The sequence below is a fragment of the Hypanus sabinus genome, chromosome 12, assembly GCF_030144855.1.
Source record: "Hypanus sabinus isolate sHypSab1 chromosome 12, sHypSab1.hap1, whole genome shotgun sequence".
Taxonomy (NCBI): domain Eukaryota; kingdom Metazoa; phylum Chordata; class Chondrichthyes; order Myliobatiformes; family Dasyatidae; genus Hypanus; species Hypanus sabinus.
In genome coordinates this window covers 5,205,679-5,227,940 of record NC_082717.1, presented here as the reverse complement: position 1 = coordinate 5,227,940, position 22,262 = coordinate 5,205,679, and the positions used below count along the sequence as shown (strand labels likewise).

Here is a 22,262-nt window from a genome sequence, read left to right as displayed (position 1 = left end):
GATATTATTCTCAATGCCTTCATTAAATCATTGACATAAATCGTAAGCAGCTGTGGCCCCAATACCGAGCCCTGTGGCACCCCACTAGTCACCACCTGCCATTCCGAGAAACACCCATTCACCGCAACCCTTTGCTTTCTATCTGCCAATCAGTTTTCTATCCATGTCAATGTCTTCCCCCCAGTGCCATGAGCTTTGATTTTACCCACCAATCTCCTATGAGGGACTTTATCAAATGCCTTCTGAAAATCGAGGTACACTACATCCACTGGATTGCCCTTGTCTAACTTCCTGGTTACATCCTCGAAAATCTGCAATAGATTAGTCAAGCATGATTTACTCTTGGTAAATCTATGCTGGCTCAGCCCAATCCTATCACTGCTATCTAGATATGCCACTATTTCATGTTTAATAATGGACTCTAGCATCTTCCCCACCACTGATGTCAGGCTGACAGGTCGATAGTTCTCTATTTTCTCCCTCCCTCCTTTCTTAAAAAGTGGGATAACATTAACCATTCTCCAATCCTCAGGAACTGATCCTGAATCTAAAGAACATTGGAAAATGATTACCAATGCATCTGCAATTTCCAGGCCCACCTCCTTTATTACCCTAGGATGCAGACCATCTGGACCTGGGGATTTGTCAGCCTTCAGTCCCATCAGGCTACTCAACACCGTTTCCTTCCTAATGTCAATCTGTTTCATTTCCTCTGTTACCCTATGTCCTTGGCCCATCCATACATCTGGGAGATTGCTTGTGTCTTCCTTAGTGAAGACAGATCTCAAGTACTTATTAAATTCTTCTGCCATTTCTCTGTTTCCCATAACAATTTCACCCAATTCATTCTTCAAGGGCCCAACATTGTTCTTATCTATCTTCTTTCTTTTCACATACTTAAAAATGCTTTTGCTATCCTCCTTTATATTCCTGGCTACCTTGTGTTCGTACCTCATTTTTTCTCCCCGTATTGCCTTTTTAGTTAAGTTTTGTTGTTCCTGAAAAATTTCCCAATCATCTGTCCACCCAATCACCTTAGCTCTGTCATACTTCTTTATTTATAATGCTATGCAATCTCTGACTTCCTTTGTCAACCACTGTGGCCCCTTTCCCCCCCTTTGAATCCTTCCTTCTCCGGGGGATAAACTGATTTTGCATCTTGTGCATTATTCCCAAGAATTCCTGCCTTTGCTGTCTTTTCTGCTAGGATATCCATCCAGTTAACTTTGGCCAGCTCCTCCCTCATGGCTCCATAGTCTCATTTGTTCAACTGCAACACTGACACCTCCGAGCTGCCCTTATCCTTCTCAAATTGCAGATAAAAACTTATCATATTATGATCACTACCTCCTAATGGCTTCTTTACTTCAAGATCGCTTATCAAATCCTGTTCATTACATGACACTAAATCCAGAATAGCCTTGTCCCTGGTCGGCTCTTGTACAAGCTGTTCCAAGAATGCATCCCGTAGGCATTCTACAAATTCCCTATCCTGGGGTCCAGCACCAACCTGATTCTCCCAGTCCATCTGCATGTTGAAATCCCCCATAACTACTGCGACATTTCCTTTGCCACATGCCAATGTTAACTCTCTATTCAACTTGCACCCAATATCCATGCTACTGTTTGGTGGCCTGTAGACAACACCCATTAGGGTCCTTTTGCCTTTACTGTTCCTCAGTTCTATCCACACAGACACTACTTCTCCTGATCCTATGTCCCCCCTTGCAAAGGACTGAATCTCATTCCTTACCAACAGGGCCACCCCACCCCCTCTGCCCACATTTCTGTCCCTACAATAGCATGAATACCCTTGTACATTCATTTCCCAGGTCTGATCTCCCTGCAGTCATGCAGAAGTATATTTGAAGCAAGATCGCAGACTGTTGCAAGAACACAAGATTGTGATAGCAGATGATATCCACATATTGACATATCCACATATTCCACATATTGACTGGGAATCCCATACCGTAAAAGGGCTGGATGAGAAAGTTTGTCAAATGTGTTCTGGAAAGTTTTCTTCATCAATGTATAGAGGTTCCACTGAGAGAGAGAGAGAGAGAGAGAGAGAGAGAGAGAGAGAGAGAGAGAGAGAGAGTGATACTGCATCTTTCATTGAAGTTCAAAATAAATTTCTTATCACTATACATACATGTCACCATAAATGAACTTGGCATCCATTCTCCTGTGCGTATTCACAGTAAGTACAAATAAACACAATTCAATCACTGAAAAATCACACACAAGACAAACAAAATACAACAAACTGTGCAGATACAAAAAGATAAAAAAACAAAAGAGAAAACAATAAATATCAAGATCACAAGATGAAGAGTCTTTGAAAGTTGTAGAAACAGTTCAGTGATGGGGTGAGTGAAGTTGACTGAAGTTATCCCCTCTGGTTGAAGAGCCTGATGGTTGAGTGGTGATAACAGTTCCTAAATCTGGTGGTGTGGGTCTGAGGCTCTTGTACCTCCTTCCTGATAGCAGCAGTGAGAAAAGAGCATGGTCTGGATGGGAACGAGACAAGGCAGGTGGCAGTGGTGTGTGTGGGGATCACTTTGGATTTAGTGATTTTATTTCCATTAGTTTCAAGATAATTATGGAGAAGGGCAGGTCTGGTTCATGGGTTGAGATTCTCAATTGGAAACAGACCAGTTTTAATGATATCATAAAGAATATGGCAAGTGTGGAAGGGTAAGGTTATTTCCTGGTAAAGGTGTTCTTGGAAAATGCCTCAATTTATGGCACATGACTTCAGCCACACAAAATCTGTGGAATCCTCTGCCCAATGAAGCAGTGAAGGCTACCAAAGTAAATATATTTAAGACAAGGTTGGATAGATTTTTGCATAGTCGAAGAATTAAGGGTTATGGGGAAAAGGCAGGTAGGTGGAGATGAGTCCATGGCCAGATCAGCCATGATCTTATTGAATAGCCGAGCAGGCTCGATGGGCCAGATAGCCTCCTCCTGCTCATATTTCTATGTTCATATATTCTTATGTAAAATCATGCTGACTGTCTCTATTAAATCTATGTAAGATCCCATTGCGAAGAATCTTCTCCAGTCATTTCTCTTCCTCAAATGTAAAGCTCATTAGCCTATAATTTCTGGGTATTCCTCTGATGCCCTTCTTAAAAAGAGGAACAAATTGTCCTCTCTTCAGTCCCATTGGATCCTCTAAAGAGGATACAAAGATTTCCTCTTTTGTCTCTCTCAATAACCTGAGACAGATGCCATCAGTCCCTGGAAACTTATCCAGCTTAATGTTCCTCAAGAGACCTGACAACTCTTCCTCCTTAATATCAACAGGACCTAAATCATGGGTTCCTAACCGGGGTCCACGGACCTGTTGGTTAATGGAAGGCTCCGTGGCATAAAAAGGTTGGGAAATCCCTGCCTAAAATCAGCACACCCATTCCTCATACCTCTGTCTCTGAGGTAGAGAATACAACATTCACTAGACCTTATGAAAAATAGTTAACTTAACCTCAGGTCAAAACTGACAACAGATTATGCTGTGGCTCTATATCCAATTAGAGTTATACATTTATAGAGAAGTACCAAAAAGGAGGCCATTAGGCCCATCTAGTCTATGCCAAAACTATTCTTGACTCTGCTAATTCTTGACGACCTGCACGTGGAGCATAAACCTCCATATCCATACTATCCATTTACCTCTGCAAACATCTCTTAAACCTTGAAATCTATCTTGAAAGCTCCATGTGTGCTGCCAGCTCATTCCACACGCTCATGAACTTCTGAGCGAAGAAGTTTTCCCTCATGTTCCCCTTAAATTTTTCACTTATCACCCTTAATCCATGATCTCTGGTTGTAATGTGCCAAAAGCTTTCTTTACGACCATATCAACCTGTGATGCCACTTTCAATGAATTATGGACCTGTATTCCCAGATCACTTTCTTCCACAAGACTCCTCAATGCCATACCCTGGACAGTCCTACTGAAGTGCAAAACCTCACACTTGTCTGCATTAAATTTTATCGGCCATTTTCCAGCCCATTTTTCTATCTAATGTGGATCTCTCTGTAAGGTTTGATTACCTTGTATCTAAATGCACATAGTACAAGAAATAAGGAGGCTGATCTTGCTGCAATATTACAGATTGCCAGGTATGATGTTGTGGCCATCACTGAATCGTGGCTGAAGGACGATTGTAGTTGGGAGTTGAATCTCCAAGGTTACATGTTACATCAGAGGGACAGGAAGGCAGGCAGAGGAGGTGGTGTGGCTCTACTGGTAATGAATGGCATCAAATCAATAGAAAGATGTGACACAGAATCAGAAAACGTATCCTTGTGGATTGAGTTAAGAAACTACAAGGGTAAAAAGACATTGATGGAAGTTATATACAGACCTCCCAACAGTGGCTGGGAGGTGGACCACAGGTTACAACAGGAAATAGAAAATGTGAGTCAAAAGGGCAATGTTATGGTAGTCATGGGAGATTTTAACATGCAGGTCAATTGGAAATATCAAATTAGCAATGGAGCTCAAGAGAGTGGGTTTGTTGAATACCTAAGAGATAGCTTTTTACAGCAGTTTGTCGTTGAGCCTACTTGGGGATTGGAGATCAACTACACTGGAATGTGTGTTATGTAATGAACTGGAGGTGATTAGGGATCTTAAGGCAAAAAGAACCCTTAGGAGCCAGTGATCACAATATGACTGTGTTCAACTTGAACTTTGATAGGGAGAAAGAAAAGTCTGACTTAGCAGTATTTCAGTGGAGTAAGGGAAATTACAGTGGTATTCCCAGAGGGGTTGGCCAGAGTAAGTTGGAAGAAGCTGCGGCAGGGAGGTCAGCAGAGCAGCAATGGTGTGCATTTCTGGAAAAAATGAGGGAGGTGCAGGACAGGTGCATTCCCAAAATGAAGAAATACTCAAATGGTAAAATAGTGCAACTATGGCTGACAAGGAAAGTCAAAGCTATTGTAAAAGAAAAAGGAAGGTCATAAAACAAAGCAAAAATTAGTAGGAAGATAGAGGATTGGGAAGTTTTTGAAAACCTACAGAGAGCAAGTAAAAAATCATTAGAAAGGAAAAGATGAAATATGAAAGTAAGCTAGCAAATAATATCAAAGTGGACAGTAAAAGTTTTTTTTTCAAATACTGGATATAGGTCCAGCGACACCTATAGAAGAAATGAGAAGAAATGCAGAAGAAATGATAATGGGGATAAGGAGATGGCTGCTGAACTAAATGAGTATTTTGCATCAGTCTTCACTGTGGAAGATGCCAGCAGTATGCCCAATGTAGTACTGTGTAAGGGAAGAGAAGTGAATTCAACTACTGTTACATGAGAGAAGGTGCTCAAAAAGCTGAAAGACATAAAGGTATATAAGTCACCCAGACCAGAGGAAATGCATCTGGGTTCTGAAAGAGGTCACATGAATGATTGTGGTGGTGTCAATGGAAATTATTGTCATAGGGTGGGCATTGGGAGTGGACCCAAATGCAAGACACAGACACTGAAGTACCAGGAACAGGATTAGGTGTGAGAAGGAAGCAAGGAAAATGGGGAAGAAAGGACACTGGACATGACACATGCCACAGGCGAGACAAGGATTCCCTGCCTGGGCTAGGACTTGACAAGGACAGCAGAACCAGGACATGGAACTGGGAACTAGAAGCCTGGGCTTGGACTCCGAGCCAGAGACTGGACAAGGACCCAGAACCTGGGTTTTGACTCAGGCTCAGACTCCAGAACCAGGTGAGGACAAGACAAGACTACAGGGCAAGGAGAGGCACAAGACAGGACGAGATTCTCCTGGATGGGACAAGGGAACATCAGCACAGGACAAGGGAATTCCCGCACCGGGCTGGGCAAGGTACTCCTGTGCTGGGCAAGGCACATGGACATGACGAGAACCCAAGCCTTGGTCAAGGGAGAGACATCAAGATTGGATGTGAGACTCCTGGACAAGGGAACCTCAGCACCAGGCTGGGCAAGGTAGAACTGTGCTGGGCAAGGCACATGAGGCAGGGCTAGAGTTGAAGGCAGAGGCAAGGTGAGGGAGAGTTCCAGGCAATGCGAGGCTGGGCTTCAGTCAAGGCGAGGCAGGGCTCCAGGCAGGGGCAAGGTGAGGCAAGGCAGAGCTCCAGGCAGGGACAAGGCGGGGGAGGGGGAGGGGGAGGGGGAGGGGGAGGGGGAGGGGGAGGGGGAGGGGGTGGGGGTGGGGGCGGGGGTGGGGGCGGGGGTAGGGGCGGGGGTGGAGGTAGGGGTGGAGGTAGGGGTAGGGGTAGGGGTAGGGGTAGGGGTAGGGGTAGGGGTAGGGGTGGGGGTGGGGGTGGGGGTGGGGGGGGAGGGAAGGGATACAGACAGGGGATTTGGACAGGATCAATCCAGCAGCCAGAAGCTGTATCCTGAAGCTATTTATGAAGCCAGTCCAAACAAGAATCAGCTGCCTCAACAGAAACTGGGGAAAACCTGGAAAACCTGGAATAAGGAACATGGACCGGACTGTGAACTGGAATGCAGATTTCATGGACCGGACCATGACAATTATCTTTTAAAAATCTAAGATATTACAATCTTAAGATGCTGTGAGAATTGGGAGTCCTTGTGCAGAAAACCCTGAAGGTTAACTTGCAGGCTTAGTTGGTGGGTGAGGAAGGCAATTGACTCCAATTCATGTTGGAGCTGTATAAATCTTTATTCTGATCCACCTGGAGTGTTGCATACAGTTCCCATTGCCCTGTTGTAGTGAGGATGTGGAGACTGTGGAAAGACTGTAGACAAGGTTTTCTGGGATGCTGCCTGGATTAGAGGGAATGAAATACAAGGAAAGCTCAGTCAATCTCGTGTTGTTCTCCCTCGTGGTAGAAATGTCAAACAGCAAACATGGTTTTAAGTTTTGAGCAGTGGACAGTTTAAAGGTGATGTGAGGGGTGAGGTTATATGTACTGTACATAGGCAATGAGTAAAAGGGTTCTGAATTGTCTTACTGCTTATTTCTCATCAACTATCAACATTTTGAACAAAAACACGTGCTTTGATGCTATTTAAAAACTATTCACTCAAAGCAGTGTTGTGAAACGGCCTTACAAATGCACGCTACTGACTCTCGTTAGAAACGGTTCAGCAACAACCTCCTGTCCCAATTAAGTGACATAGTGTCCCAAATAAACAAAGTGAATCCCGGCTATTTTCTCAATTCATCTTTGCTATTTATCGGATGTCCCAAATGAACAGCTCCCTGATTAACCGACAGCCCAATGAACCAGAATCTACTGTATCTGCCTGGAACAGGTTACTGGGCAGTCGAGAAGCTGGGAGTTTGTTAGACTTTAAGAGGATTTTAGATAGACATGTGAATACAAAGGGAATGGAGGGAAATGAATGTTACATAGGAGGAGGATATTTAACATAAATGAGCATCAAGGTCGGCACAACATCAAGACCAGATGTCCTGTCCAGTTCTGTACTGTTCCACATTCAATTCGAAGTGGGTGGTGATTACTTGATGCACATATTTATCACCCAACCTTGATCTCATCTGAACTCTGTAAACTTGGAAACAGCTGGAACATAATATTAATATCAGAAGCAATAAAGTGTTTGTACCTTCACAAGAGGTCATATAATAAAAGATGTCTGCTTCAAGCTGGGGTTGAAGTGACGATATTCTCCCTTACAGGTGCAGACGTTCCTGTCCTTATCCAGTCCCCGAGCATACAGCGTGTCACTGAGGGTCGCACGGCATGGTTATGGTGTACCATGATCAACGCCAGGCCGGAAAAGACTGACCTCCACTGGTATCAAAAACTATCTGGGCAGGACAAGGTGGTTTTAACACACAAGGCAGATGGCAGCTCATCGAGGGTATGGGGTTTCAATGAGAGGTTCCAGTCTTACAGAGACACGTCCAACAACAGCTTCACCCTGTCGATCACAGACTTGGTGCACAATGATTCTGCCTTCTATTTCTGCAGAGTGTGGGGAAGCATAAATGGGAAAGGCACCCAGCTCATCGTAACCAGTGAGTACAAGTTCTATTTATTCAGCAGTGCGTTCCTGCATTGGGAGTTATTCCACCACCACTCACTTCCCCTGGCTGGGCACATTGTAGTGAAGAACACACAGTGTCATACTGGAGCCCCGTCACTGGGACACGATCCAGAGCACTGTGGCCCCTAACTCATGGGTGGGGAGCACCAACATGGTGACTGACCGTCTGCTCTATGTGTCGAGTTGGATATTTGAAAATCAATTTCAATGTGGAGTGTGTTATCACAGGAGAGAAAAGGAGAAAATGTTCAGAGTTCGGAGTCATAGGTCAGCGTCTCTTAAATCAAAACCACCTCTTCCAAAAGCTCCAAACCTGTGGAATTCAAAACCTAAAACAATAAGGGATGTAAAACCAGTTAACACTTTTAACTGCCAATTACTTATTTCACAATTAACATACCTTCAAAGATCAAAGTAAATTTATTGTCAAAGTCCATATATGACACTATGTTCAAACCTGTGATTCATTTTCTTGCGGGCATACTCAATAAATCCAGAACAGAATAAACACCATTGTAGAATCAATGAAAGACTGCAACAACTTGGTCTTGGATGCAAGATGGTGTCAGAGAATCACAGTGACGTTCTCTGGGCTACGTGTATGTTTTTGTCTTTAATTTTAATATTTATTTCTATTTTTTCATTTTATTTGCATGTTTGCCCTTTCACTCTTTTTAAATTGCTTTGAACTATCTGTCTGTATGAAATGTGCTCAATAAATAATTTATGATTATTATTACAGCTCAGCACTGTACAAAAGTGCCTGACTAAATGTCTTGGCTGGAGAGATATTAAATGTTTTTTTTGCATCTGTATTTACTAAGGAAACTGGAATGGAATCTATGGAAACAAGGCAAACAAGTAGGGAGGTCATGGAACTTATACAGATTGAAGAGGAGGAGGTGCTTGCTGTCTTGAGGGAAATCAGAGTAGATAAATCCCCAGGACCTGATGAGGTATTCCCTCGGACCTTGAGGGAAACTAGTGTTGAAATTGCAGGGGCCCTGGCAGAAATATTTAAAATGTCGATATCCACGAGTCAGGTGCCAGAGGATTGGAGGATAGCTCATGTAGTTCCGTTGTTCAAAAAAAGGCTCAAAAAGTAAGCCAGGAAATTATAGGCCGGTAAGTTTGACATCGGTAGTAGATAAATTTTTGGAAGGAATACTAAGTGATAGGATCAACAAGTATTTGGATTGACAGGGACTTATTAGAACCAGTCAGCATGGCTTTGTGTGTGGTAGGTCATGTTTAAACAATCTATTAAATTTTTTCGAGGAAGTTACCAGGAAAGAGGATGAAGGGAAGGCAGTGGATGTTGTCTACATGGACTTCCGTAAGGCCTTTGACAAGGTCCCGCATGGGAGGTTATTTAGGAAGATTCAGTCGCTATTTATACATGGAGAGGTAGTAAATTGGATTAGACATTGGCTCAATGGAAGATGCCAGAGAGTGGTAGTGAGGATTGCTACTCTGAGTGGAGGCCTGTGACTAGTGGTGTGCCACAGGGATCAGTGCTGGGTCCATTGTTATTTGTCATCTATATCAATGATCTGGATGATAATGTGGCAAATTGGATCAGCAAATTTGCTGATGATACAAAGATTGGAGGTGTAGTGGACAGCGAGGAAGGTTTTCAAAGCTTGCAGTGGGACTTGGACCAGTTGGAGAAATGGACTGAAAAATGGCAGATGGAGTTTAATGCGGACAAGTGAGGTATTGCACTTTGAAAGGACAAACCAAGGTAGAACATACAAGGTAAATGGTAGGACACTGAGGAGTGCAGGAGAACAGAGGGATCTGGGAGTACAGATACATAATTCCCTAAAAGTGGTGTCACAAGTAGATAGGGTCATCAAGAGAGCTTTTGGTACATTGGCCTTTATAAATCAAAGTATTGAGTATATGAGTTGGAATGTAATGGTGAGGTTGTATAAGACATTGAGAAGACCGAATTTGGAATATTTTGTGCAGTTTTGGTCACCTAATTACAGGTAGTATATTAATAAGGCACAGAGAAGGTTTACAAGGTTGTTGCTGGGACTTGAGAAACTGAGTTACAGAGAAACGTTGAATAGGTTAGGACTTTATTCCCTAGAGCGTAGAAGAATGAGGGGAGATTTGATAGAGGTGTATAAAATTATGATGGGTATAGATAGAGTGAATGCAAGCAGCCTTCTTCCACTGAGGCCAGGGGAGAAAAACACCAGAGTTCATGGGTTAAGGGTTAAGAGGGATAAGTTTAAAGGGAACATTAGGGGAGGCTTCTTCACACAGTGAGTGGTGGGAATAGTAGGGGAATTAAAGGTGATGGGGAAATAGCAGGTAGGTGAAGATGAGTCCATGGCCAGATCAGCCATGATCTTATTGAATGGCAGAGTGAGTTTGGTAGGTTAGATGGCTAACTCGTACTCCTTTTTCTTCAGTTTTTGTGTTAATTCTCCCTCCTCATTCAAACTTATTGATAATTCTACCACTCACTGAACAGAAATGTGGAAGTTGTTTAGGAACCACTTCCATGGGGTTCTGGATAGCTTTGTCCCACTGAGTCAGGGAAAGGAGGGCAGGGTGAAGGAACCATGGTTGACAAGAGAAGTGGAACATCTGGTCAAGAGGAAGAAGGATGTACACTTAAAGTTTATGAAGTAAAACATCAGATGGGGGTCTTCAAAGTTATAAAGAAGGATCTTCGGTTGGGACTTGGGAGAGCTGGAAGGATTCTTGGGGATTATGAATAAGGAAACCCTCAAGACACTCTACACATACCTGAGGAACAGGAGAATGGCTAGACAGAAGGTAGGACTGGTCAGGGATAAAGGGAGAAATATTATCAACTGATGCAACATGGTCTTCAGAACTCTCTCCAATCTTTTAACAGATCCCATGACTGTAGGGCAGCCAAAACATCAGAACCAACCAGATATAACTGACTTCAGTAAAGAGATTGAAAATTGTTCTTGTTGATAACGTTTATTTAAATTTTAGAAATTGTCAAATGCGGGGGAAATATACTGCCTTGTAAATATACATTAATATATCCATATCCAACACACAGATCCCGCAGATGATCCCGTCCTTGTGCAGTATCCACCGGTCAGCAAGGTGCCAGAGGGAGTAACTGTCCAGCTCCACTGTGCCTTGTATAACGCCAGTGTCAATGTCACCGATGTCCACTGGTACCACCAGCGGCCTAGGAACAAGAGCGAGTGGGTGTTGAGTCACTTTGTGAATGACTCGGTGAGCAGGTCCGGGGGTATCTCTGACCGTTTTCAGTCTCACAGGAATGGCGTGAGTAACAGTTACATTCTGACCATCAGCAACACATCTATTAGTGACACTGCAGCGTACAACTGCAGTGTGTGGAATTACATCTACGGAGGAGGAACGCAGCTCAATGTAACTGGTAAGTCAACGTCAGTTTACACTGACAATAACAGCATCTCAGTATCCAACCTTCACACGATGACTGTCAGACACAGGGGGTTCTGTAATGTCCCCAGTAGAACAGAGAGTCGGATGGTTTCCCCTGGAGTGTAAACTGGTAACAGTTGGGAAATGGAAAAGTGGGAAAGGACAAGTACTCTGGAATAATATAGAAAATCTTGGCGAATCATTTTGTGGGTGAACAGGTTTTTCTTTGTTCCTCAGTATGTGTGACAATAATAAACCAGCTTACTGAGAGCTCTCCCTGTGGGTGTGAGTTGTCAGAACTGGACGATATTACCAATTAAAAAAAAACAGTCTGAGCAAGTGGACAGGAGAAGAGGATAAAATGATGTGTGTAAAAGAAATAGACCGGCCATTAAATTCAAAGTAAGTATGAGAATACAATTAATGGCAGAAGCAACATTATTAGAGTCACTAAGTCATAGAAAATATAGCACTGATACAGGCCTTCAGCCTATTTGTCTCTGCATACCACCAATCATCCAAACCTATCCAAACTTCTCTTAAATGTTGACATCGAACTCGCATGCACCTCTTGCACTGGCAACTCATTCTACACTCTCACGACGCTCTGAATGAAGGACATTTCTCTCATGTTTTCCTTAAACTTTTCACCTTACACCCTCAATCCATGTCATCCAGTGGCAGTCCCACCCAACCTCGGAGGAAAAAGCATGTTTGCATTTATCCTATCTATACCCCCCACAATTATGTATACCTCTATCAAATCTCCCTCAATCTTTTACATTCTATGGAATGAAGACCAAACACATTAAATCTTTCCTCGAAGTTCAGGTCTTCTAGTCCTGATGACATCCTTAAAAATTTTCTCTGTACTCTTTCAAACTTATTTACATCTTTCCTACAGGTAAGGAACTGGAATTACACACAATACTCCAAATTATGCCTCACTGACATCTTACACAACTTCAACATAACATGCCATCTCCTGTACTCAATACTTTGATTTATGGATACCAATGTGCCAAAAGGTTTCTTTATGACCCAAACTACCTGTGATGCCTTCCAATGAATTACAGACCTGTATTCCCAGATCCCTTTGTTCTACCACAAAGTTCACAATGTAAGATCTACCCTGTTTGGTTCAACTGAATTGTAACACCTTGCACTTGTCTGCATTGGATATCATCTGCCATGTTTCGGCCCACTAGTCACAGGCTTCCAGTCAGAGCAACCATCTACTACCACTCTCTGTCTTCTCCCAAAAAGCTAAGGTTGAATACAACTTCAAATGCAGGAAGTCAAAATTGACATTCACGAAATGCTGCAGGAACTCAGCAGGCCAGGCAGCAAATATGGAAAATAGTAAACAGTAGACATAGGAGGGCTGATTGATAAGTCAGTGGCCTAAGGTATAAGGAGATGAGTTATACAGCTCTCGTTACCTACATCTTGTTATGAATGTACCACAGCTCTGAGGGGCCAAAGGGTGCGGGGTAGCCCCCTCCTTTGTGAGAATCGCAAGATCACTATTGATTTGGGTCCAGAGACCCAGGAAATTAGAGAGAGATGTGCGGAATGTCTTGTTCCCCCCAGCGATATAAAGCTACGGGAAACAGCCATTGTCTCTTGGAGACAAACTTGTGTATTGCAATACTGTGCTACGTGGAAGCCCTCAGGCAAAGTGGGCTGGTTGAGGGAGGGATTGCATCACCCCAACCTGATTGGCATCTGAGACCCTGTGAGTCAGGATAAAAGAGGGTCTGGGGGAACAGCCCCTCAGACGCACCAGAAGAAATGCTAGCGATCCCGTAATAGTGGAAGCTGGTGGGGAGGCCACATGCATTCGGTTCCACTTGCCCTGGATCCGGTGCCCTTTACCATGGAAAAACAGCTTTTAGCTAGCAACGGGGAACCCAACTCCCAACGACTCGACGGATTAACATCGTAAAAGGACTGGGCAAGTTTTAACCCGTCTTTCTCTCAAACCAAAACGCTGCAGCTTGAACGAACGAACAGTGACTTTTATATTTCCATCAGACAATACATCATCCCCTAGACAACGATAGAGCTATTTCTTATTGATTATTATTATACCCGCACGTTTAGATTTAGTATTGACGACGTATATTATCTGTATGGTTGCATTGATACTATTTTGTGTCTTTTTATCAATAAATACTGTTAAAAATAGTACCATCAGACTTCACCGGACCTCTCTATCTTTGCTGGTAAGTGACCCAGTTACGGGGTTCGTAACAATGTGCAGTTCAAGTCTTTGATTAATTATACAGAAAATTTAAAGTTAATAACTTTTGTGGTATTTCTGTTTCAGACAATCGAATATTGCTAGGTTTTCTAGAATTGACTCCTTCTACCATAGGCCACAAACTAATCAATCACCCCTCGTAAACAAGGGAAAATCTGCAGATGCTGGAAATCTGAGCTACACACACAAAATGCTGGAGGGACTGAGCAGGACAGGCAGCATTTATGGCGAAGAGTACAATTTGTGTGTGACTCCTCACAGGAATTTCCTCTCGACCCTCTCCAATGGTACAACATTCTTTCTTGGCCCAAAAATGTCACTCCACTCATTAAGAAGGGAGGGAAGCAAAAGAAAGGAAATTATAGGTCAGTTAGCTTGACTTCAGTGGTTGGAAAGATGTTGGAGCCCATTATTAAGGACGAGGTTTTGGCGTACTTGGAGGCACATGATAAGATAGGGTAAAGTCAGCACGGTTTCTTTAAGGGGATATCCTGCCTGACAAATCTGACGAGTTCTTTGAGGAAATAACAGGCAGGGTAGAGAAAGGAGAATCAATGTATATTGAGCCCTCAGATTTTCAGAAGGCCTTTGACAAGTCCACATGAGGTTGTTTTACAAGATAAGAGCCCATGGTATTACAGGGAAGACACTAGCATGGGTAAAGAATTGATTGACTGGCAGGAGGCAAAGAGTGGGAATAAATGGAGTGACATTTACAATTTTACAGTCTTTCAGAACCATTTCGGAATCCAGTGAATCTTGAAAGATCATTAAAGTATGCCTCTGCATTCACTTCAGCCACCATTTTCAAAACTCTCGGGTGTTGACCATGTGGTCCAGAGGACTTATCTAATTTCATAGATTTCAGCATCACAAGCACCTTTGCCTTAGTAATAGTTCAAGTTCAAGTTTATTGTGATTTGATAGAAAACATATACTGTATACAAGCTCAAGACACAATGTTCCTCCAGACCATGATGCACCTTCAAAACACTTACCACACGCAGTGGGTGTTTGTCTCCTACCCTCGGCTTTCAGAGGCATTCTGTAGACAGGGCTTGTTCTTTCCACCTCTGTGTCTCAGGAACACTGTTCAAGCCCACATTCCCCACACAGCAACTCCATCCAAACACGCCTCAAGCTGTGTTTGAAGTGACGATATTCTCCCTTACAGGTGCAGACATTCCTGTCCTTATCCAGTCCCCGAGCATACAGCGTGTCACTGAGGGTCACACGGCGTGGTTATGGTGTACCATGAGCAAATCCAGGCTGGAACACACTGATGTCCACTGGTATCGGAAACTACCCAGGCAGGACATGGAGTGGGTTTAACACACAGGGCAGGAGGCAGCCCAGAGTGGGGATGGGGTTTCACTGAGAGATTCCAGTCTTACAGAGACACGTCCAACAGCAGCTTCACCCTGACAGTCACAGACGTGGTGCACAGTGATTCTGTCACCTATTACTGCAGAGTGTCACATCTCATCAGCTTGACTGAGTTTTCTGAGGAGGTGATGAAGATAATGCAGGGTTGAGAAGTGGATGTTGTCTATATTAACATTAGTAAATCTTTCAATCATGTAACGTGGTAGTGTAGTGATTAGCATAATGACTTACAATGCCGGTGATGAAGGTTCAAATTCCACAAAATGCTGGAGGAACTCAGCAGACCAGACAGCATCTATGGAAATGAGCATAGTCCAGAGAACAAGGAATGGGAAGAGTGGGTGATTGTCTGGCTGGAAGACTGTCAGTAGTGACTGGGATCAGGGCTGGGCCCCAGCTCTAACAATCTGTATCAATGAGGGGACCAAGTGTATCCAAGCCTGTTGGGGATGCAGAGTTGGTGGCAATGAGATTGGTCAGGAGGGTGCAGAGACATTCGGGATGTAGACACAAGGAGTGAATGTGCAAGGTGAAGACAGTTGGAATTTCATGTGGACAAATGCGAGATCATTCTCTTGGGGAGAAAAACAGAAACAAAGAGACAAGCTGAGGGACGTTCATGTCCTGGGGAATCTGGGTGGCCTTGTACACAAAGATCAAACCCAGCAAGCAGGTACAACTGGTGATTTGGAAAGAAACTCCCTTGTCCATTATTGTGGGACAGATTTGAGTACAAGAGTAATGATACCTTACTGGAATTCTGGTCTCCAGTGAGATGGCAACGGGGAACAGGATGTCTCTGAGGGTTGTGCTCTATTCAGTCCACTGCACCACTGGGTCAGTCGGTGCAGCAGCTGGAACAACATCATTCCTTCAGGGATTGGGCAACGGGGAACAGGATGTCTCTGAGGGTTGTGCTTTATTCAGTCCACTGCACCACTGGGTCAGTCGGTGCAGCAGCTGGAACAACATCATTCCTTCAGGGATTGGGTAAATGCTTGTAAAGAACTTTTCACAGGACTCTGGGGGATGAGGGGACTGGGATTAGTGAGCACCTTTTTCAAAGAGCTGGCACAGGAGGATGGGCCGAATGGATTCTTTCTACACTGACAGTGAGCTTCCCAGATGTTTACCCACTGATGTGATTTCCTTTCCGTTCCTCAAGCAGAGATGTCCCGAGCCCCATCGTACCTGGCCTGGATCATTGTGGTTGTCGTGCTGGGAGTTCTCGCTGTCACTGGAGGCATTTTCCTCATCAGACGCAGAGCGTTTAGAAACCACCCGTCCCGTACGTGTGACTAAATGGTTCATTCTGATCCGATTGTTGTGTGGAGTTATTAAAATGTGAAGGTTGGGGACTGATTGTGAAAGAGCCCGTCGTTGTGTTGTGACACAATGTGGGACTCACAGCTCTGAGACGGATGTTAATGATACTTTATACTCTATTTCACAGACCCACCTACAGCAACTGATCACCGGAGCCCAGGGGCAGTTTATGAAAATGGTTCCGTGGCCAGGGGTGTCCCGGTGAGTTCTGATGCTTTTCTCTGATAAGTAGAATTGTGTGGGGATCTCTCTGGTATGTTCTTGGCTTCTTACATCAGGGATATTCCCCAGTGACATTGTGGTTCATTGAATATTTCTGCAATGTCTGAATGATTTGCAACTTTATGTGGTGTAACTGTTCCTGGATATTGACTACAGACCGTACAGCTCTACAGCACAGGAACAGGCCCTTCTGCCCATCATGGCTGTGCCAACCCGAATGCTACATGAAACTAATCCTGAGCAACACAGACAAAATGCTGGAGAAACTCTACAGGTCAGGCAGCATCTATAGAAAGATTGGAGCTTCAGACCAAAACCCTTCGTCAGGTCTTGAAAGGATGGGCATAGAAGCCAGAATCAGAAGCTGCGGGGATGGTGGGTAGGAATACAATCTAGAAAGTGATAGGTGGATTCAGATTGGTGCTGGGGGAGGGGGCTGAAGAAAGAAGCTGGGTGGTGATAGGTTGCAAGGTAAAGGGCTGAAGAACAAAGAATCTGATAGGAGAGGAGAGCAGACTATTGGGGGAAAGCAGGGAAGAGGGCAACATGGGGAGGTGACTGGCAGGTGAGGAGAAGGGAATAGCTGAGAGGAGAGCCAGAGTAAGGAAAGCAGTGACTGACTGGCAGGAAGCAAAGTGTGGGAATAAATGGGAGCCTTTCTTGGTTTGCTGCCAATGGTCAATGTTGCCAAAGTGTTGCGGGATACTGAGAGAAACACAGAGACAGCAGGTGGTGTGCGTTGTTGATGGAAGAACGCCCCAGCACACTCTGTCGGTCATTGATTCTATGGACTCAGACAACTGACACAGCAGATTGTAACATCGAAACAGCGAGTGGTTTCCTGCTCCTGTTTGTTGCATGAGTGATGTCCCTCTCAGCCTTGCGACTGAGAGAGAGTCTGTCTGAGTAGTGTGAAGGTAACTTGCCCTTCACATTTCCTTTCAGCTTCCCCCTCTCATCTTAAAGCCAGTGTTGACAATGTTTAGACCCTTGTAATGGTTCAATTGTTCTGTTGTAGGTTTCAGGAGGTCACCAGGGGGTCGATTCAAACAACACCTACATGGTAAGGAAGGTCACCTCTGGAACATTGAAACTTTTCCCACAGCATGGGCTGTCAAGCTGCTGTTCACACCATTTCTGTGTTCTCTACTAGGCTCTGCAACGTCCCACTCAGTCCATCTACGGTCATCTCCAAGGTACGTAGCAACATCTTTGGACAGGGTGACTAAACCATATCAACTGCTGTGGAAGTGGTGGGAATGTGGAGAAGTCTTTAGATGGAACACCCAGTGAGCAATGAGCCCAGTGAGGTAATGGGTCAGCGGGTGCTCAGTCTGATGACCAATGGGACCAGGGTGTGAATTCACACCTTTTACTGAATCAGGTCACTCAGCCGTGTACACACATCCTCACAGTCCTGGCAAAACTGAGTATCTAAAAGATCCAGTGTTGTTCATCACCTCCATTGGTTTCAAGGCTGAGCAAGTGTTGTCCCTGATATTTTCAAAAGAATCTGTTACAGGAGTTATTGGAATTTGGAAGGTGATGACCGAGGCAAACCTCCCACTCACACTCCCCATCCTCTTCAGGATCCATCAGTAACTCCTCATGAAGAATTCAGGGAAAGGACATCAATCCCTGAACACGCTCACAGTGTCATCTGAACCAGATCTACTGGCGAGATGAGGCAGGGTTCGATGTTCCCAGCTATTTGCACAATTGAATTGCAGTGCTCTCAGTTTAGACAGTTTAGAAGAGTTAATTTTCAAGTTCAAGTTTCTTCATGCTGGTCAATGGTGTAGTGGCATCAACACCAGACTTCAATCAATTGGTCCCAGGTTTGAATCTGGCTTGTTCCTTGCACACTTCCCATCCATGCTCAGTGGAGTGTTGAGCTGACAACTCGACCTATGAAAAACAGATGAATGTTAACAAAATGGCTATCTTGCCACCAAAAAGGGCCACATGGCACGGAGAGTAACCGCAACCAGGTGTGTTCAAGACCCTGATGGCAGTGGGGAAGAAGCTGTTGTTGCACCTCGATGTGTGTAACTTCAGGCTCCTGTGCCTACTACCTGAAGACAGCATTAAGTGGAAGATACGGCCGGATGGTGGGGTTCTCTGATGGATGGCACCTCCCTGAGACATCTTCTCTTGTAGATGTTCTCAGTGGTGGGAAGAGTTGTACTCATGATGAAACTGGATGAGCCCTGTTCTCTCTGTAGCCTCTTGTGTTCCTGTACACTGGAGATCACACACCAGAAAATGGTACAACTAGGTGTGACCTCATTGATCCCCTTGTGTTCCTCTGTACTGGAGATCCCACCCAGAATGTGATACGAGAGGATTAGCCAATGTCAATTGAGTCCATTCTGATGGATGCAGAGAAACCATTTGTTCTCATGGGGAATCCAGAATGTGCGGCAACTGTACAACATCACCATAGCCCAGCTGCTTTGGAAACACACTGGTGTTGCCATGGAGATGTGCAACCCTCTCTCAGCACAGGTGGGAATTCCTGATTGGAACCAACTAGAATTTACTGGTTTTGTACTGAGAAAGTTGATTAGAGCTAAAACCCATCGGCCACTATCTGATGAAGTGACAGAACAGATTGGAGGGACTGAGTGGTCTGTTCTCCACATCCACTTTGCATGGTCTGTTCAGGGCCCCTGATATGAGTCCAGCATTAGAACAGCAACATTGTGTTGCTGCTCAAGTTCCCCACCCATGGGTGCTTCTGCCCTCAGCACCTTGCATCCAGCAGTAACCTGAGATGATGGTCAGTACCGTCCAATTCATTTTCCCTGGCCACAGGTTCACGCTCAGGGCCAGCAGAGGAGATTCAAACCTGAGACCCCAAATCCCCGATGGTCAGAGACTCAGGAAAATCACTCAGACAGTGTCTGCCACTCAGTTTAACTCTCCCATTCTTCACCGGCTCATCTCACACAACTTGTTTTTGTTACAGCTGACAATAAACCACCGTCTACCAGCTGAACCACAGTGAGAATCGTCTGTGTGACCACCGCTGGGGGAGGAGCCCCGGATGGATTTCTGCACAGACACACTCATCAGACGTGGAAAAGTTTAAGGCCCAGACATTCTACTCATTTGACGTGTGAGACAAGAACTTCACCAGAGACAGTATTTGGGATGTTTCTAGGGGAAACCAATCCTGGTGGGCGGTTGAGATCGAGGGTGTGAAATGTGATCAGGATCTAGTTGTTGGAACATAGAACAGTTCATCACTGGACAGGCCATTCAGCCCACAATGCTGTGCTGATCTTGGTGACAATTTGTACTAAATGTCCTCCTCCTGTGTATCATCCATATCCCTCCATTCCCTTCAATGTCATTTTGAACATTGGACACAGAACAATACTGCCCTGGACAGACCCTTTGGACTTGATGTGTCAAAATAATTAAAATTCACAATCAAATGACCAGTGAAACTAGTAATTTCAGCCCACACAATGTCCATATCCTTCCACTTCCTGCCAATTCATGTCTCTATCCAAGGACCTCTTGAACATTTCTGTCATATTTGTCTCCACCACCACCACCCCGGCAGTGAATTCCAGACTCTCCCCCTTTTCTGTTTCAGAAACTTGCCCCTCATCTATCCTTTGAAATTACCCTCTCTCACTTTCAATGCCTGCCCTCTGGGATGAGACATTTCACCGGTGGGAAAAAGACACTGGCATCTATCTGTGCCCCACATAATATTATATGTATTAATATATTTGGGCACCATGGTTGGATAATGGTTAGTGTGATGCTATTTCAGCTTGTGACGTTGGAGTTCAGAGTTCAATCCCATCATCCTCTCAGGGATTTGTATGTCCACCCTGTGGAACATGTGAGCTTTCAAGTCAAGTCAAGTCAAGTCACTTTTTATTGTCATTTCGACCGTAACTGCTGGTACAGTACATAGCAAAAATAAGACTACATTTTTCAGGACCATGGTGTCACATGAAACAGTACAAAAGCTAGGCTGAACTATGGAAAAAACAACACAGAAAGAAACTGCACTAGACTACAGACCTACCCAGGACTGCATAAAGTGCACAAACAGTGTAGACATTACAATAAGTAATAAACAAGACAATAGGGCAGTAAACAACAACACACACAAAATGCCGGTGGAACACAGCAGGCCAGGCAGCATCTATAGGGAGAAGCGATGTCGACATTTTGGGCCGAGACCCTTTGTCAGGACTAACTGAAAGGAAAGATAGTAAGAGATTTGAAAGTAGAGGGGCGAGGGGGAAATGTGAAATGATGGGAGAAGACTGGAGGGGGTGGGATGAAGCTAAGAGATGGAAAGGTGATTGGTGAAAGTGATACGGAGCTGGAGAAGGGAAAGGATCATGGGACGGGAGGCCTCAGGAGAAAGAAAGTGGGGGGGAGCACCAGGGGGAGATGGAAAACAGACAAACAACTAAATATGTCAGGGATGGGGTAAAAAGGGAAGGAGGGGCATTAACAGAAGTTAGAGAAGTCAATGTTCATGCCGTTAGGTTGGAGGCTACCCAGCCGGTATATAAGGTGTTGTTCCTCCAACCTGAGTTTGAATTCATTTTGACAATTGAGGAGGCCATGGATAGACATATCAGAATGGGAATGGGACGTGGAATTAAAAGATCCTGCTATTTCTGGTGGACCGAACATAGGTGTTCCACAAAACAGTCTCCCAGTCTGTATTGGGTCTCGCCAATATATAAAAGGCCACACCGGGAGCACCGGACGCAGTATACCACACCAGCCGACTCACAGGTGAAGTGTCGCCTCACCTGGAAGGACTGTCTGGGCCCTGAATGGTGGTGAGGGAGGAAGTGTAAGGGAAGGTGTAGCACTTGTTCCGTTTACAAGGATAAGTGCCAGGAGGGAGATCGGTGGGAAGGGATGGGGGGGACGAGTGGACAAGGGAGTTGCGTAGGGAGCGATCCCTGCAGAAAGCAGAAAGGGGGGGAGGGAAAAATGTGCTTGGTAGTGGGATCCCATTGGAGGTGGTGGAAGTTACGGAGAATTATATGTTGGACCTGGAGGCTGGTGGGGTGGTAGGTAAGGACAAGCGGAACCCTATCCCGAGTGGGGTGGCGGGTGGATGGGGTGAGGGCAAATGTGCGGGAAATGGGAGAGATGCGTTTGAGAGCAGAGTTAATGGTGGACGAAGGGAAGCCCCTTTGCTTAAAAAAGGAAGACATCTCCTTTGTCCTGGAAAGAAAAGCCTCATCCTGAGAGAAGATGTGGCAGAGATGGAGGAATTGTGAGAAGGGGATGGCCTTTTTGCAAGAGACAGGGTGGGAAGAGGAATAGTCCAGGTAGCTGTGAGAGTCTGTAGGTTTACAGTAGATATCAGTAGATAAGTTGGTGTCAGTCCAGGCTCTGGGTATTGAGGAGTCTGATAGCTTGGGGGAAGAAACTGTTACCTAGTCTGGTTGTGAGAGCCTGAATGCTTCAGTGCCTTTTCCCAGATGACAGGAGGGAGAAGAGGGGTGTGTGGAGTCCTTCATAATAAGATCGTTAGCTGGTGCGAGTTGGAAGATGTACCGGTGCAGTATGCCTGTGTAGTGAGCGGAGGGTGGAAACCTCGGAGCTGGCGGCCGCACTTA

At 44.8% G+C, this 22,262-nt stretch overlaps 1 gene segment (V, D, J or C); it reads left to right on the top strand.

Moving 5' to 3' along the window:
• The window catches only part of LOC132402583 (Ig kappa chain V-IV region S107B-like), a 40,759-nt gene extending 19,240 nt beyond the window's left edge, over nucleotides 1-21,519 (top strand). Inside the window, 6 exon segments of the V gene segment in view lie at nucleotides 7,663-8,004; nucleotides 16,265-16,384; nucleotides 16,550-16,623; nucleotides 17,663-17,707; nucleotides 17,798-17,840; nucleotides 19,616-21,519. Of these exon segments, the coding sequence occupies nucleotides 7,663-8,004; nucleotides 16,265-16,384; nucleotides 16,550-16,623; nucleotides 17,663-17,707; nucleotides 17,798-17,840; nucleotides 19,616-19,644 (653 nt within the window).
• The last annotated feature ends 743 nt before the right edge of the window (nucleotides 21,520-22,262 follow it).